The sequence below is a fragment of the Tachysurus vachellii genome, chromosome 8, assembly GCF_030014155.1.
Source record: "Tachysurus vachellii isolate PV-2020 chromosome 8, HZAU_Pvac_v1, whole genome shotgun sequence".
Lineage (NCBI taxonomy): Eukaryota > Metazoa > Chordata > Actinopteri > Siluriformes > Bagridae > Tachysurus > Tachysurus vachellii.
In genome coordinates this window covers 27,261,502-27,279,048 of record NC_083467.1, presented here as the reverse complement: position 1 = coordinate 27,279,048, position 17,547 = coordinate 27,261,502, and the positions used below count along the sequence as shown (strand labels likewise).

Below are 17,547 nucleotides of genomic sequence, written 5' to 3'. Positions count from 1 at the left end.
AGCGAATGCAGACAGCTCTGACACCTTGGAGGCTGATATGAGGCTGAGAGCTGGTCTTATGCCCTCACTTGAGAATTCTGCTAGACAGATAGATAAGCTTTTCCAAACATTGTGGTATTTGAATGGATTTATTGCTTTTCACCGTTTAGAGGAAGTGTTTGGAACTCTGATAATGTATAATACAAAAATAGAATAAAAATAAACCAAAAACTTGAGTGACGAACAGTAAAGCTGTGTCCCTAGGGTCATATTTGAAAATAAATTAATAATGAATTTGCATATAATTCTTCGGACCTCCAGATTAACTATAAAGTTAAAGGTGGGGTCTTGGATTTTTGAAAGCCAATGTTGAGATTTGAAATCACCAAAACAAACACGCCCCTAACCCAAATGGGTCCCACCCCTGTATTGATAGCTCCGCCCACACATACATACGTAAACCAGGCAACTAATGGGAAGAAATGAGTCTTTATCATAGCTGAAGGGAAGAACAATACGATTGCAGATAAACAAACAAGCAAAAATGACACACAAGCATAATCATGTAAAGGACAAAGGCATATATTAGTTCTGTGTAACAAAGTAAAACCAACGTTACTCACCTATGGAGAAGGAAAAAAGCGCCTCGGCGTCTTAAGTAAAGTTGGTCACATATTCACAGATTGGAGTTTCCCGAGTCAATAACTCCTGAGCTAAACGCTGTTACGCTGTGAATATGTGACCAACTTCCTGCTCCTTCAGTTCTCTCCAGCGCTGGAAAGCTGATCCTATATTAACAAGTCCTACTTCTTACCTTATCGTAAGCCTTTCTTCGCTTACTTTCTTTGTTTTTATCCTCCATGTCAATGTTAAAACCGCTTTCTGCTAATGTCACACATGCGCACTGAACGCCCATATTAACAAGACACGCCCCTTTCTGCTCATTGGCTACATGTTAGTTTTGTTTTTTGTTTAGTTTGTCGTTCTGACTCATTTTCTGAAGCATTTCTCAAACATCGGAGACCCCACCTTTAAGCTCTACTCTGAGAGTTACAGATTTATGTTACACGTGATTCTGATAATAATTCCTTGTTCTTGCACGTTTGCTCTGATCACAAAAAACAGCGCTCTTATCTTATATGTTGGTTACATCACCTGCAACATAACTGCATTGAGTTATATAACCAACATATGGATTAAGATTTTCTGAACAACTCTTGTGTTGCAATTACATAATGTTAGAAAAGTAAACGTAGGTTTTAACAGCCTGCACTTAATATTTTTAGAGTCGTCGACACTCCAGAAAGATTTGGCAGCAGATCGTGTAAACTCATCCAGAGAGCACCAGTCAGCAGGATCAACTGTCTATTCATGTGTTAATAACGTTTTGGGATTCACGCTGTGCTACAGGATGACAACCGTGACAAATCCTTGATTGCAAGAGTGCCATCGAAGCACAAAGAGAGAGAAAAACATCTCTGTTACACGTTTAAGCTAATTGCAGACTGCTTGGCAAACAGGATGTAATTACTGGTAAACTCCTTCCAATAAATGCGGCTATGACACTATGACAATTTTCTAATAGACTGATGCATGTAAGACGTAATATTTGTATCTTCTGTCAGTTTAGAGATCATAGGCTAAGGAGAAGGAGGCATCTGAGCAGGTTCACCACAAATATTGTGACACATATTAGGGAAGTGGTGTAACAAAGGTAAGCACACTGTAAGCACAGTGGAGAATTTTGTCAATCATGGCTGCAGTTACCTAAAACCTGCCCCATCCTGCTCCACTATGGTCCATCCCCACCCCTCTCCTAGCTCTTTGTGCCCTTTCCCTCTCTGTCCTGTCATGACCTTCTCCCACCTTTGGAATCTCTGTCCTAACCTGCATCAACCCTGCCTCACCCTGCCCCAATCCTGTCCCCCCTACCCCTATACCAAACTTACCCTGCCCTTTCCCACTCTGCCCAAACGCAGTCCCCAATATCTCACTCTGCCCCTATCTTTCTCCCAATCTGCCCTATCTCCATCTCACGCTGCCCCGTCCCTGACTCACCCTGCCCATGACTCTTACCCTGACCATGACTCTCTTACTCTGCCTCATCCCTGTCCCATTCTATTTAATTCCTGCCCAACTTTACCCTGTAGCTCTTTCATTCTGCCCTGATCCTGTCCCAGTCCTTCCCATCTGAGTGCTATGCCGCATTGTTCCTGCCCTACTTAGATTCATTCCTGTCCCACTGAACCCCAGCCCTGTTCTACTCTACCCCATCCCTGTTCCACTTTGCTCTGTCTCCGTCTCATTCTTCCCTGTTCCTTTGCTACTCTGCCCCAAATGGAGCTTCGCTTTGTTCCTGACCCATTCAGTCTCATCCCTGTCCCATTTTGTCCCAATGCTACTCTGCCTTGTTCCTGTCCCCTCTGACCTATCCCTGTTCCTCTTTGCCCCGTTTCTGTCCCATACACCACTCACCGTGTCCCACTCTTCCCCATCCTATTTCTTTTTCACCCTGCCATGAACTTTTCCCATCCTACCTGCCTTTGTTAATCCCTTCAACACTGCTTACCCTCCCAACTCAGCTCCCTATACCTGCCATGCCCTGTCACTACTTGCCCCATTCCTTGCTTGCTGTCCCCTGGTATATATTCACATATAGATATGTATGTATCTGTTACTGAAAAAGACACAACTTCAAGCCTGTAACAGTAACTCAAGCTTCATTGTATCACACTGTATTTGATCAGTTCCCTCTAACAGCACACCAGATGCATGTGAACAGTTAATCAGTTTGGTCGAAGTGTCATATTCATACCCTGCAAATCCTCATTGAACTTTACCGAGTCTGGCATTTGATATAAACTATTTAGACTTGGTTGAATGCTGTGATTACACAGAGACTCGTTTGCTAGATTACTGTAAATTGCACTGAACTGTAAATTGAAAAGCTTTCAGAGCCTAAATGTGTTGACTATTTTATAGCCAGTTTTACAGCCTACTTTATAGCCAACTTAATGAGTGTTAAATGTATGGAGCATGTTAGTATGGCAATGTTTATATTTGTGTGTGTGTAGCTTTTTTATAAAGGTTTGTGTTTTATCTGCTGATCTGCTGATTATTTGGATTTAAATATATGCCGATAATCATGTTATGTGTAATGAAAAAATAACAAACGATGATGAAGCCGTGTTACTGTTTCCACCCTGATGTTGATTATTTAACAACTTACGCATAAGTGTTTTATTCCTCATGTACAACAGCAATCTGCCAGTGTTTATATCATTACCCCCACGCTACAGCTGCTGTAGCTGCTGTAGCTGCTGCTATTTTTTTTATATTTTTTTTAGATTATATGCGTCATGCTATTGTCCTCTTCATGCATTCATTCATTCATTCATTCATTCATTCATTTTCTCCATATACTATAAATTGTTTATGTAAATGGAGAAAATGAATGAATGAATGAATGAATGAATGCATGAAGACGACAATAGCATGACGCATATAATCTATCCTAATACTTTCTTGTCATTGTGACATCTGTACCTCACAAAACATTTGAAGGAAACAGGCAGCAACCTTGTATTGCTAATAGCTAAGACTATGGCAATTAAGCTAACTTGTACATAAGTCTTGTAGTATTTTAGTGTTATAGCCAAATTACAAAGGCACTGTACACTGTACACTTAGCATCAAGCATAAACAATTTGGAGAATATTGATAATATAAGGAATCTGATCCTCACCGGGGGCACGGTGGCTTAGTGGTTAGCACATTTGCCTCACACCTCCAGGGTTGGGGGTTCGATTCCTGCCTCCGGCTTGTGTGTGTGGAGTTTGCATGTTCTCCCCGTGCCTCGGGGGTTTCCTCCGGGTACTCCGGTTTCCTCCCCCGGTCCAAAGACCTGCATGGTAGGTTGATTGGCATCTCTGGAAAATTGTCCCGTAGTGCGTGAGTGAATGAGAGTGTGTGTGTGTGCCCTGCGATGGGTTGGCACTCCGTCCAGGGTGTATCCTGCCTTGATGCCCGATGACGCCTGAGATAGGCAAAGGCTCCCTGTGACCCGAGGATAGTTTGGATAAGCGGTAGAAAATGAATGAATGAATGATCCTCACTCAAACTGGACACATAAAGAATCAAAAAAGACCAGTTGATGTTTTTTCATGTAAGCAACTGCTGGGACAATCCCCTGCTGGGCCACCAGAGGGGGTACTGGCAGGCGCTTTGCTATAGTTTGCTTAGTCGTGTGATTGTGTGACATGTTTCTTAACTTGTGTTCTTTATGTGTGATTTATGTGAATAAAGGCAAGGAAACATCCTGCACTTTGGGTCTGATTGGTGGTTTCTACAAGGACGTGACATTACAATCGTTAACTATCCAGTTTATGTGGTTCTGCTCCCACTTTAGCCCCAGATTCCTGATCTTACTTGACAGGAGTGGAAATAGATTTTATACAAATGTTATTTGAGTTACTGTAGCCTGAGTTCAACCGGGTCTGGTTATTCTCCTCGGACCCTTTCTCAACAATAAGGACCGTTTCTTTTTTTTTCTGCTCTCTTAATGTTTTTTTTTGGGTAACCTTCTGCAGTGTCTGAAACCACAGCCATTCTGCCACATGATTGGTGTGTGTATGAGCCGTCGTAGTGACGTCTGTGAATATCAGTGTATACAACTGAATGTTGTTATCTGTCAAAGCTCAGATCTTCAATAGTTAAAGTCGAAATGTGTGATTTCTAAGGGCTTAGCATAAATCTTTCCATGGAGGTCAAAACCAAAGATAAGAATGTCTGTCTAGGGGCAGAGGAGCTTATGGAAAATGATCCAGTTTGCTTGAAAGGTCTCCGTACAAATAAAAAATAACAACCTTGGCACAGGCAGAAAGCAGAGAGTGCACGCTAAGGTAACACTTGATTGATCATGAGAATTAGTGTACTTGCGGTTCTTTATTTCCTTTATAGCATTGCCCTTTGGTGGCTATTTTAATTCCGGTGACCTTTCACAAAGTGAAGTGTTTAAGTCTGTCTTTAGTGACTGTGACACGAGGCTGTAAAGTATTAAATGTGAAACATTATATGGGCAGAAACTCTTTCATATTCAATTCTGCCTCAATGCACTAGTGTTCTTTAGCCACGGAAACGAGCCACATGCAGTTAAAGGGAAAGTTCACATGCTCCAGTTCCCACCGGACAGACTGCCCTTATCGCCGCCTAGCAGAGGTTTATTAGCACCCGGGCCTCGCTTGGTGCCAATTACACACTGTGTGAAGAATGAAAGCCATGACCACTGGTGGACCAGCAGGCCGAGCTCCCATAATTCCCCAGGTCTTGCATAGTGACCTTTTTTAGATGCCATAATCCCTGCTGCCAGGATCGCTCAACATAACCACACAACCACGTCCCGATTCGAGTAATTGGCAAGTTGTGACATGCAGATACACACCTGAAGCTAAAAAGGTCATCATACAGCAGCAGGGTTTAACACGACACTCAGGCAAAGTGAGAAGTGCCATCTACACTACATAAAATGCTCCGCGTTACCCTTGACTCTTCCAAAACACTGACACTGGAGACTCACTACATAAACTTTACCGTAAAGTTTTTAATCCTTTTTTCCGAAAGGCCCGATTGAGCGATCGAGTTGTTACTATAGAAACCAGATACCACGATGATGTTCATTAGTATTAAATGGCTCGGATTTTTCACGGGGAAGACGATTGGGAGATGAGAGGGAGTTTTTAATCACTCTGATTCAGCAGGCAGCTGCACAGCTGAGCTTTACTCAAGCCCCGGTGTGAAAAAGCAGGGGTTTTGTTTTTCCATCAGAGTATTGTGCACTGTTTCACACGGCAAACAAAAGCGTTTTTACATTCACAAAGTTGCATCCAGCCACAATGGAGAGTTGTTTACCCTGATTAACTCGCAAGGAAGATGTTTTATTACGGCAATAAGTAAATGTGCTCTGAACGCCTATGGGGATTATATTTGTTGAAGCTTTTTAATAGGATCTTTAACAAACATGATCACGGTGCATTTTTTTGTGTTAGTTTTTTTTTTTTTTTCAGATTAGATAGCGCTAATCTTTTAGGTGGAATATAAATGATACGCTTGTGAAACACCTAGATGGTGGAGTGGAATAATATTGACAAAATTTGGGTTTGGGTTTGAAATCAAACAATAAATGATAAGCTTTTCATTCCCTGAGATTTACATCTAGACTTTTTTAGCAACCCAGTACATGGAAAGTTGAGGTGAGCAAAAATATTGGAACAGATAGCTTTAACGTAAATAAGACTTATTTATCTCTTACCTACAATGACTGCATCAAGCATGTGACTTCAGTGAAATCGCCAAAATGAATTCTTCTTCTGTGAAGCTTTTTTTCAGTTGTTTCAGAGGGTTTCTGTCTTCGGTATCCTTTTCAGGAGATGGTTGGGTCAAAGTCTGCTGAGTGACTTGTCTGGAAGTTACATTGTACAATTTTTGGCTTGTCCCTTCCAGTCCCTCCCCCTTATGGAGTCCAGTATTATCTTGGCAGTGTGTTTTGGATAGTTGTCAGTTTCTCCCAATTCATCTGGACGCGTTTCTCTGTAAAATGACAGATAGAATATTTCTGTAGACTTCAGTCTGCTACCTACCATTATGAGTTCCATCATCCATGAAAATTAGTGCGAAGAATTCAGAAGCAGTCATGCAAGCCCTGACACTATCACCACCATGTTTCAGCTCTTCCAGATCATTAGCAGATCCTTTTATCTAGAGGTTCATTTAGGTTCCAGAGTTTCTGTGGATCATCTCTGTACTTCTTTGTGAATTTCAGTCTGGTCTTCTGATTTCAGCTGATGAGAGAATTGTATCTTGTTGTATATCCACTTTTGCCCTACTTTTGCCCTTCCAGTGGTAGATTGTCTGACCTTCCCTCCTTGTCCTGTGGAGGTTTTTGGCGATGTAACTAACTGTTGCTTTTTTTTTCTATCTTTCACAATGTTTTAATTTTGTTTAATGCCATCAAGGTCCCATTCTTTATAAACATATTCATTGCACGGAGAACTGCAAAAGTTTGTACACCCACCTATGAGGTTTTTCTTAGTAGCTGTAATCTAAGTGATAACCTGCTTTTTGTTCCATAATTTTAAACATAACTATAAATGGATAAAACGTCTGACATTCGTGGTGAACTCTGTGATGATGTGGAAAATAATCAACAGTAACTTCATCACGCAAATTTGTTGTTGATTATTTTGCACTAGATATAGCGGCACAACGTGGAGTTTTTATTTGGTAACATAAGTGTAATGTCCTGTGATGCACTCTTACAGCTGTGTGGTGTGTGTGTTGTGTGTGTGTGTGTTTCTCTGCAGCCGTCTCCGTGCGAGTGGTGTCGCTGTGAACCGAACAGCGAAGTACACTGTGTGGTGGCTGACTGTGCCGTTCCTGAATGTGTTAACCCGGTGTACGAACCAGAACAGTGCTGCCCTATATGTAAAAACGGTAAGACCCACTTCCCGTTTCCTCTTTTCTGTTTCCTGATAAGATGCAGACGGGATTCCCCAAATCTGTTTTTTGCTGGATCACAAAATCAATGTTAAGTAATTGTGTAAATATTTATATCGTTGCCATGGTGACATCACCAAGTGATATCACCTACACCTAAGAGCTACACAAGCATATCATAGCACGAAACCATTAGTTATATTAAATCTCTGTACTTTTTCAAGTCACATCATCACTAGATTCCTAGCTAGCTAAAACCTGCTTAGCATGGGAAATTTCCTCGTGAAAGATCATACTAGAATTATATAAAACTCATAAGACAATTCCTTCAGTTCAAAAGAAATGGCACCCTATAAATAGAGGAAGAATAAAAGCCCTATTCAGACAGGATTCATTTTACATGCAGCGGGGGAGGGGCTGTTTGTCCAAATGACCTGTCCATATGTGTCATATCAGCAACATTATTATTGGCTATGTGTGTGTGTGTGTTTGTGTGTGTATGTGTGTGTGTCTGGAAACATTATTCTGTATTCGTTTGTATACATTCTATACTTATAAGGAAAAAGGAACTAGTGTAATTGTACCTGATCTTAGAAAGTCTAACAGGAGAACGGGAAATGAAACATAAACAGCTCAACACATTGTGTGATGATTTTTTCGCATGTTGTGATTGCGTAACACTTTTCCTCCTCCACAACTCGGCAACGACAGTTACAAATATACAAACAGCTGGATGTTAATGTGCTGCATTGACGAAGTGCACCGCTGACAGATACACAGGGAAATGAATAAGATGGCCTTGAGCTCTGTGTGTGTGTGTGTGTGTGTGTGTGTGTGTGTGTGTGTGTGTATGTGTGTTGGGGTGGGGGGGGCATGTATTCCCATAAATCTACACAATTGACCACAAGCCAGAGAAAGAATAGCTGTGGTTGGTTCTGACTAAACAGAATCTATATACGCTGAATTATGGCAGGAATCATTACGCTGTCGATGAAGGCCTTGGTGAGAGCGATTAATTAGCCTGTAGAGAGCGCTTCATCTCTGAAGTCCTCGTCAGCAAAAGGTCCAAACCCAAATTTAGAAATATTGGATTTCAATGACTGGGTACACAAAGAGAGAGAGAGAGAGAGAGAGAGAGAGAGAGAGAGAGAGAAATAAATAAGGAAATTGTTAAAGAAAGGTTGTAGGCATTTTACCAGTTTAAAATAAAATAAAATAATTGTTAAACGAATTAGCCACACTGCCAGTTTATCCATGTGGATCAGATAGTTTAATAAACACAGTTTTCAGGTTGGGGGCCACGGTGGCTTAGTGGTTAACACGTTCGCCTCACACCTCCAGGGTTGGGGGTTCGATTCCCGCCTCCACCTTGTGTGTGTGGAGTTTGCATGTTCTCCCCGTGCCTCGGGGGTTTCCTCTGGGTACTCCGGTTTCCTCCCCCGGTCCAAAGACATGCATGATTGGCATCTCTGGAAAATTGTCATTAGTGTGTGAATGAGAGTGTGTGTGTGTGCCCTGTGATGGGTTGGCACTCCGTCCAGGGTGTATCCTGCCTTGATGCCCGATGACGCCTGAGATAGGCACAGGCTCCCCGTGACCCGAGGTAGTTCAGATAAGTGATAGAAAATGAGTGAGTGAGAGAGTTTTCTGGTTTAAACATCTATGACCACTTTTAGAGGCTTTTTACACCTGGTCACTTCGTGCGTTTTCTGTGATCCAATAGCTATCCGATGATAAAAAGACCAGGTCTAAATGCCCAGACGGATATAAATCCGATGGTACAAACCACTTCAGGAGGTGGTCTGGGACGCGTTTCAGATGAAACTGTACAGGTGTAAATGAATGTGGTTGTTCAAGCCACATACGTCAGCGCTATACTCCTCCCAAAAAGAAGTACGTCACTCACAGGTGACTCACGAGTCGTGCATCGTGCCGGAAACGGAAATGAGGTAAAATATATTTGCATTTTGGGCGGGAGTAGAAAGATCGGATCGATATCCGATTCGCCGTGAAGCGTTTATGTGGCCTAATGTAAATGGAACAGTTTTAACAAATCAGATAGCTATCGGATCAGAGACAACACACATGTAGTGACCAGGTGTAAAAAGGCCCTTAGAGTTTTTGTCTCCACAAGGTGTCTTTGTGCAGCACTATTACAGTGATGAAGTACATCACTTTCTTGGAAATGTCTTTAAATGTCTCTTACTGCTGGTAGATTTCCGGGAACAGGAAACTCCATGTCGTTCTTCCTGCCTTGCCTTGTCCCATGTCTCTGCCTAATATATACTTTGTAGCGGCTTGGTAATGTGTTGTAGAGTTCTTCCAGAGTAAATTGTCCACGTCTCTTCCTGTTCTTCTTACTGTTCTCCACATGTATAACATGGATATGTAGTACAGAGTCAGCTCAGATAAGCTCACCTCCTCCAGCTTCATTAAGAACATAAAGAAATCATTAAGAAATCCACTATTATCCTTTGTATGCTAGAGACCACCTCCTCAGGTGGTTCCATTACATTAGTCCTATGCTACATAGTTGAGGCAGCCAGGTTGTTTACTACCAGAACACTTTCTCTGTAAGATAAATGTGGTAATAATCATTTCAATTTGTCGGACACTTATTCCAACATCAGGTGGACACCTATTACAGCATCTTCTCTCAGTTTTTATTTTGGAAATACCCTCAGGAATTTTAGTTCATCTATTTTCTTTTGTAGCCCACCTTGAAGTTGTGGAACTGCTCTGTCCTTCCAGGTGTCTATCATTAAAACCTAAACTGTCCGTAGCGTGTGATTGCGTGAGTGAATGAGAGTGTGTGTGTGTGCCCTGTGATGGGTTGGCACTCCGTCCAGGGTGTATCCTGCCTTGATGCCCTATGATGCCTGAGATAGGCACAGGCTCCCCGTGACCCGAGGTAGTTCGGATAAGCGGTAGAAAATGAGTGAGTGAGAGTGAGTGTATTTATCCCTAATAAAAAGTCTGAGGTGACTGAGGTGACTGTGGTGAGGAAAAACTCCCTTAGATGGAAGAGGAAGAAACCTTGAGAGGAACCAGACTCAAAAGTGAACCTCATCCTCATTTGGGTGACACTGGAGGGTGTGATTATAAAGTGTTATAAACACCAGAGACTGTTATTATAAATAATGTCCATTCTACAGTCAGATACAGTCTGATAATTGTGTATTAATGAGGAGGTTGTTGTCCTCAAACACGACATGGTGTTAGCATCTTTCTCATTCTCTGAAATCTTCATAAGGCAGAATCCAACTGGAGCCGGTACATCTCTAGATGCCTCGGGATGGGTAGAAAAAGATCTATCAAGAAAAAGAAAAAGATTCATCAGCTCAGCAGCTAAAGTTGAGGTGAAGGTGGTGAGGAAAACCCCAGAGAAGTTGTACCTCTCTACCATGTGGGAAATTAGCTGTAAGAGGAAACAGGACTGCAGTCAATGGTGAAGATAATCTAATAACCAAATCATTAAAACTGAACACTGAAGGAAAAAAAACTCATTGAATCGACTTCATTCTAATTAAATTTCGGTCTGCTTCGTGTGAGCGAATCGAGTTACGTTAACACAATTTGTTTTTGTACATCCAACCTCATTAGATCAGACGTTTTCTAAGCCTTGAGTAAAATCCACTGGATTACTGGACATAACTCAATCTAGACTTTCATGGTACAGTATAAATGAAGTTTGCGATAAGTTTGATCAATAACACAATTTGTTATAAGTAAAATATTCTCTTTAAGAATCTGACCAAACGCATATTTCTTTTTTTTTTCTCTAATGTAGCTAAGCCGTCAAAATAACCTAACGTTTGCACTTAAACCGAATCTATGATTATTATATTTATTTCTAGCCTTTTTTTTATTATTCATTTCAAGTAAAAACAAAAATTACTAACAAACAATAAAACAATTCCATTTATTTCTGGGGAAAAAATCGCAAAAAGGTGTTATTTACAATGGCGGCCTGACAAGTGGAATAACCACTTAGGGAAAGGGAAGTAGGGCTAAAATAAATATGAAACATTAAAAATACATACAGGTTAACATTCATTCATTTGCAATCACACACTACGGACAATTTTCCAGAGATGCCAATCAACCTACCATGCATGTCTTTAACCAGGGGAGGAAACCGGAGTACCCGGAGGAAACCCCCGAGGCACGGGGAGAACATGCAAACTCCACACACACAAGGCGGAGGTGGGAATCGAACCCCCAACCCTGGAGGTGTGAGGTGAACGTGCTAACCACTAAGCCACCCTGCCCTCCCCAGAAGTGGTAGTTGTTTCTGTAAAAGAAACCAAGCTTGGCTTTGACCTTAGATTGCAGCTTTGATATGTGGATAGAGAAAGAAAGTGACGTTTCCAACCAGATGCCCAAGTAGTTATAAGCAGTGACTTGTTCTAGAATATCCCCCTTGCTGGTGGTGATGTTAAGGGCAGGAGGAGGCGTAGTACCCCTACAGCAAAACCACATGCTTTTTGTTTTGGAGGTATTTAGAGTGAGATCGAGTTGTGTAAAAGACTGCTGTAGTTGGTAAAAGCTATGTTGCAGGGTAGCTTGAACAGCATCTATAGACTCTATAAAAAAATTTGATTTTTGAACAAAACAATTCTGTTGAATTGTTTCAAAATTGAATCATTCTGTTCTAAAGTTTACACGCCCCCCTCTGTAGAGATTCTTAAGGAACAGTCGAGCATCAGAGGTTAATTCTTTATTATATTGTTTTTTTTTTTAAAAAAGGATGTTCAATATTTTTGTTCATGTCAAGTTTGAATCTGTCTTCCAGATAATTAAATATTTTTATAAAGAAAAATTTGCATTTGAAGCTTGAAATTAGTAAATATATCTGGAAATAGTTAACATTTAATGGTTTTATACGGTACCGTGCAAAAGTTTCAGGCAGGTGTGAAAAAATGCTGTAAACAAAGAATGCTTTCAAAAATGGAAGTGTTAAACATTTATTTTCATAAATGAACAAAATAGAAATCTAAATCTAATCAATATTTGGTGTGAACACCTTTGCCTTCAAAACAGCAGCAATTCTTCTAGGTAAACTTACACACAGTTTTTGAAGGAACTCGGCTGGTAGGTTGTTCCAAACATCTTGGAGAACTGACCACAGATCTTCTGTGGATGTCGGCTTTCTCACATCCTTCTGTCTCTTCATGTAATCCCAGACACACTCGATGATGTTGAGATCAGGGCTCTGTGGGGGTCGTGCCATCGCTTCATGCTGGTGTAAAGGCAAAAGGTAGTAACACTGAATATTGATTTGATTTAGATTTTTCTTTTGTTTGCTCACTTTGCATTTTGTAAATTGACAGAAATAAACACGCGTTATTTATATTTCTGAAAGCATTCTTTGTTTACAGCGTTTTTTTCACACCTGCTTAAAACTTTTGCACAGTACTGTATAATAAACTAAATAAAAGATGAGAATTCTCTATTCCAGATATCTGGCACTAATTTGGGTGCATGTTAAATCTTTGTGTGGCGTGTTGGAGGTATGAAATTTGAATTATTTTCAAAATAAAAAAAAAAGTTGTGTTTAAAACTAAAGACGTGAGAAAGACTCGTAGGTTGTAACATAGCTGTAAGATGAATCAGATGTTGCCTTGAAGCACAACTTGACCTCTGAGTTCTTCTACAGCAATCATCAGAGTGCTATAAAGTGTGGACAATAAACAAGACCTTGTTGGCCGTTTAATCCCTGTACAAACACAAACACACACAAACACACACACACACACACACACACACAGCCTGCAGCTAGTAGCGGGAGTTAATGCGGACCGACAGGACACAGTGACACTCTCGGCGGTGGTTTTCCAGCAGAACATATCCAAGTCGCTGCCTGAGGGATTCAGTCAGTTCACGGATTCTCACAACAGGAAGAGAGACGAGTCTTCAAAGCTTAACTCTAAAGCGTTCCGGCATGTCGACGGGCCTTTAGCAGAATTAATTTCCCACATCTCGGATAATCTTATTAAGTCTCGCATGGCTGCGTGGTGAGAGAAAACGAAAGGTACATCCGGTTAAAAAAAGAACTGAAATATCATCTCCGTCTTCATCAGCGCTCGACGTGTTCACGTCTAAAGGAGCGGCGAGCTCAGACGGCTTAGTGCGAGCTGTCGTTTAATCAGGTAGAGATTGCGTTGCTGAGACAGCGAGACAAGCAGAGAGACGCGTGGAGAGTCACTCATCACTGAGGCGGCGGAGCTGACAGAAGATCGACACTGACATGGAGGATGCCAGGTCTCCGTCAGTCAAAGCTTTCACACGCAGCACCGTCGTCTTCTACAGCTCGAGTACTCGTTACTCTAACTGACACACACACACACACACACACAATAACACAACACATTACACACACAGGCACATACACACATCACACACACACACAACACATATGTACACACCACAATACACACACAAAACACAACACATTACACACACACACACATATACAGTATACACAAAACACAACACATTACACACACACACACACACACATATATAGGGAGTGCAGAATTATTAGGGAAGTTGTATTTTTGAGGATTAATTTTATTATTGAACAACAACCATGTTCTCAATGAACCCAAAAAACTCATTAATAGCAAAGCTGAATATTTTTGGAAGTAGTTTTTAGTTTGTTTGTAGTTTTAGCTATTTTAGGAGGATATCTGTGTGTGCAGGTGACTATTACTGTGCATAATTATTAGGCAACTTAACAAAAAACAAATATATACCCATTTCAATTATTTATTTTCACCAGTGAAACCAATATTACATCTCAACATTCACTAATATACATTTCTGACATTCAAAAACAAAACAAAAACAAATCAGTGACCAATATAGCCACCTTTCTTTGCAAGGACACTCAAAAGCCTGCCATCCATGGATTCTGTCAGTGTTTTGATCTGTTCACCGTCAACATTGCGTGCAGCAGCAACCACAGCCTCCCAGACACTCTTCAGAGAGGTGTACTGTTTTCCCTCCTTGTAAATCTCACATTTGATGATGGACCACAGGTTCTCTATGGGGTTCAGATCAGGTGAACAAGGAGGCCATGTCATTAGTTTTTCTTCTTTTAGACCCTTTCTTGCCAGCCACGCTGTGGAGTACTTGGACGCGTGTGATGGAGCATTGTCCTGCATGAAAATCATGTTTTTCTTGAAGGATGCAGACTTCTTCCTGTACCACTGCTTGAAGAAGGTGTCTTCCAGAAACTGGCAGTAGGACTGGGAGTTGAGCTTGACCCCATCCTCAACCCGAAAAGGCCCCACAAGCTCATCTTTGATGATACCAGCCCAAACCAGTACTCCACCTCCACCTTGCTGGCGTCTCAGTCGGACTGGAGCTCTCTGCCCTTTACCGATCCAGCCACGAGCCCATCCATCTGGCCCATCAAGACTCACTCTCATTTCATCAGTCCATAAAACCTTAGAAAAATCAGTCTTCAGATATTTCTTGGCCCAGTCTTGACGTTTCAGCTTGTGTGTCTTGTTCAGTGGTGGTCGTTTTTCAGCCTTTCTTACCTTGGCCATGTCTCTGAGTATTGCACACCTTGTGCTTTTGGGCACTCCAGTGATGTTGCAGCTCTGAAATATGGCAAAACTGGTGGCAAGTGGCATCTTGGCAGCTGCACGCTTGACTTTTCTCAGTTCATGGGCAGTTATTTTGCGCCTTGGTTTTTCCACACGCTTCTTGCGACCCTGTTGACTATTTTGAATGAAACGCTTGATTGTTCGATGATCACGCTTCAGAAGCTTGGCAATTTTAAGAGTGCTGCATCCCTCTGCAAGATATCTCACTATTTTTGACTTTTCGGAGCCTGTCAAGTCCTTCTTTTGACCCATTTTGCCAAAGGAAAGGAAGTTGCCTAATAATTATGCACACCTGATATAGGGTGTAGATGTCATTAGACCACACCCCTTCTCATTACAGAGATGCACATCACCTAATATGCTTAATTGGTTGTAGGCTTTCGAGCCTATACAGCTTGGAGTAAGACAACATGCATAAAGAGGATGATGTGGTCAAAATACTCATTTGCCTAATAATTCTGCACTCCCTGTATATATATATATATATATATACACATACAGACATGTATACACAAAACACAACATATTACACACACACACACACACACACACACACACACACATATATATGCACACACACAAAACACAAGACATTACACACACACACACACACACACACACACACACACACACACACACACACACACACACATATATATATATATATATATATATATATATATATATATATATATATATATATATATATATATACACACATACATATGTATACGCAAAACACAACATATTACACAAATGCAAACACAACATTACACACACATTACCTTGTCACATCACAAACACACACAGACAAACATTACACATTATATAATTATAGGTCATGATGCATAGAGAAATACATTTATCTGCCCATCTGTCTGTCTATCTGTCTATATGTCTGTCTACCTACTATACACCCTTTCAGACACAACCCTCCTATTTAATGTGGGTTTGAGACCAGCACCTACAGACTTCCCCAGTTCCTGGGGTGGATCACTGCCCGGGAATCGAACCCAGGCCACAGTGATCACAGTGAAGATTTAGGGTCCTGCTGCTGGACCACCAGGAAAGATTTAATCAATATTATACGTATGTATTTCCCAGCTCGGACTTGGAGAGAGTGAACAGAGGCACCACAGGATGAGCCTTGCTTTATAAACAGTGATTTGTCCTTAACTGAGGCTCGAAATGTTCCTTGAAATTGTAGCATCATAAATAGTGAATTTATATTAGGCTGAAAGTACAGTGACCACGTTCCAGACCTCAGCGGTTTCCAGGCTTCTATACAAGTGTCTAATGGTTTCAGTAAGCAATAGGAGGGGAAAAAGAAATAATGCAATTTATCATGTTCGGCTTAAAAAAGTTCCCCTTCCTCCAGACTAATGACGAAGCAAAGTCACAGCAAGTTTATGAAGAAAGTGGAGCGGAAGACATACACACACACACACACACACACACACACACACACACACACACACACACTCACATGACTAAATCATAATAAAATTAAAAATTAATAATTTAAAAAAGGGGGGGCACGGTGGCTTAGTGTTTAGCACGTTCGCCTCACACCTCCAGGGTCGGGGTTCGATTCCCGCCTCCACCTTGTGTGTGTGGAGTTTGCATGTTCTCCCCGTGCCTCGGGGGTTTCCTCCGGGTACTCCGGTTTCCTCCCCCGGTCCAAAGACATGCATGGTAGGTTGATTGGCATCTCTGGGAAATTGTCCCTAGTGTGTGAGTGTGTGAGTGAATGAGAGTGTGTGTGTGTGTGTGTGTGTGTGTGTGTGTGTGTGCCCTGCGATGGGTTGGCACTCCGTCCAGGGTGTATCCTGCCTTGATGCCCGATGACGCCTGAGATAGTTCGGATAAGCGGTAGAAAATGAATGAATGAATGAATGAATTTTAAAAAAATAAAAAAATAAAAGTAACGAATATTTACAAAAAATTTTAAATTTGCAATAATAAAAAAAATATGTAAAAGTTTATTTGTATAGTGCTTTTAAAAATTTCCCATTGTTTCAAATCCCATCTATCTATCCATCATTCGTCTGTCTGTCTGTTTACTTACATATTTCCCTTATTTCCTATTTTGATCAAAATTTCATTTCCTGAAAAGAAAATGTTCCAGATGAGACATGAAATTAAATCAGACTACACATCTCTCTCTCTCTCTCTCTCTCTCTCTCTCTCTCTCTCTCTCTCTCATAGTCATTAATCAGGTTTCAGATCAGATGTCTTCTGTACACAGACCTTCACGCTGAGTTCCACGGCCTTTAAGAAAGTAAAATCCTCAATCAGCTGAAGTTTCAGCTTTATTTAATTGTGATAAACTCACCGCAAACCACTAACGGCATCGAGCTCAGGCTGTTTAGAGCTTTAGAGCCGAGCAGGAATGAATCATATCGAACTTGATGTAGATGAAAGACCTTGAACACGAGAGCGCTCGTTTACATCCACT

General features: G+C 41.2%; 1 protein-coding gene across 1 annotated transcript in view; it reads left to right on the top strand.

The window, feature by feature from the left end:
* Positions 1 to 17,547, top strand: part of vwc2l (von Willebrand factor C domain containing 2 like) — a 41,132-nt gene that overhangs the window by 19,494 nt on the left and 4,091 nt on the right. Inside the window, exon 2 of the mRNA XM_060875585.1 lies at positions 7,338 to 7,467. Coding sequence (XP_060731568.1) covers positions 7,338 to 7,467 — 130 coding nt within the window. The remainder of the gene's footprint in view (positions 1 to 7,337; positions 7,468 to 17,547) is intronic.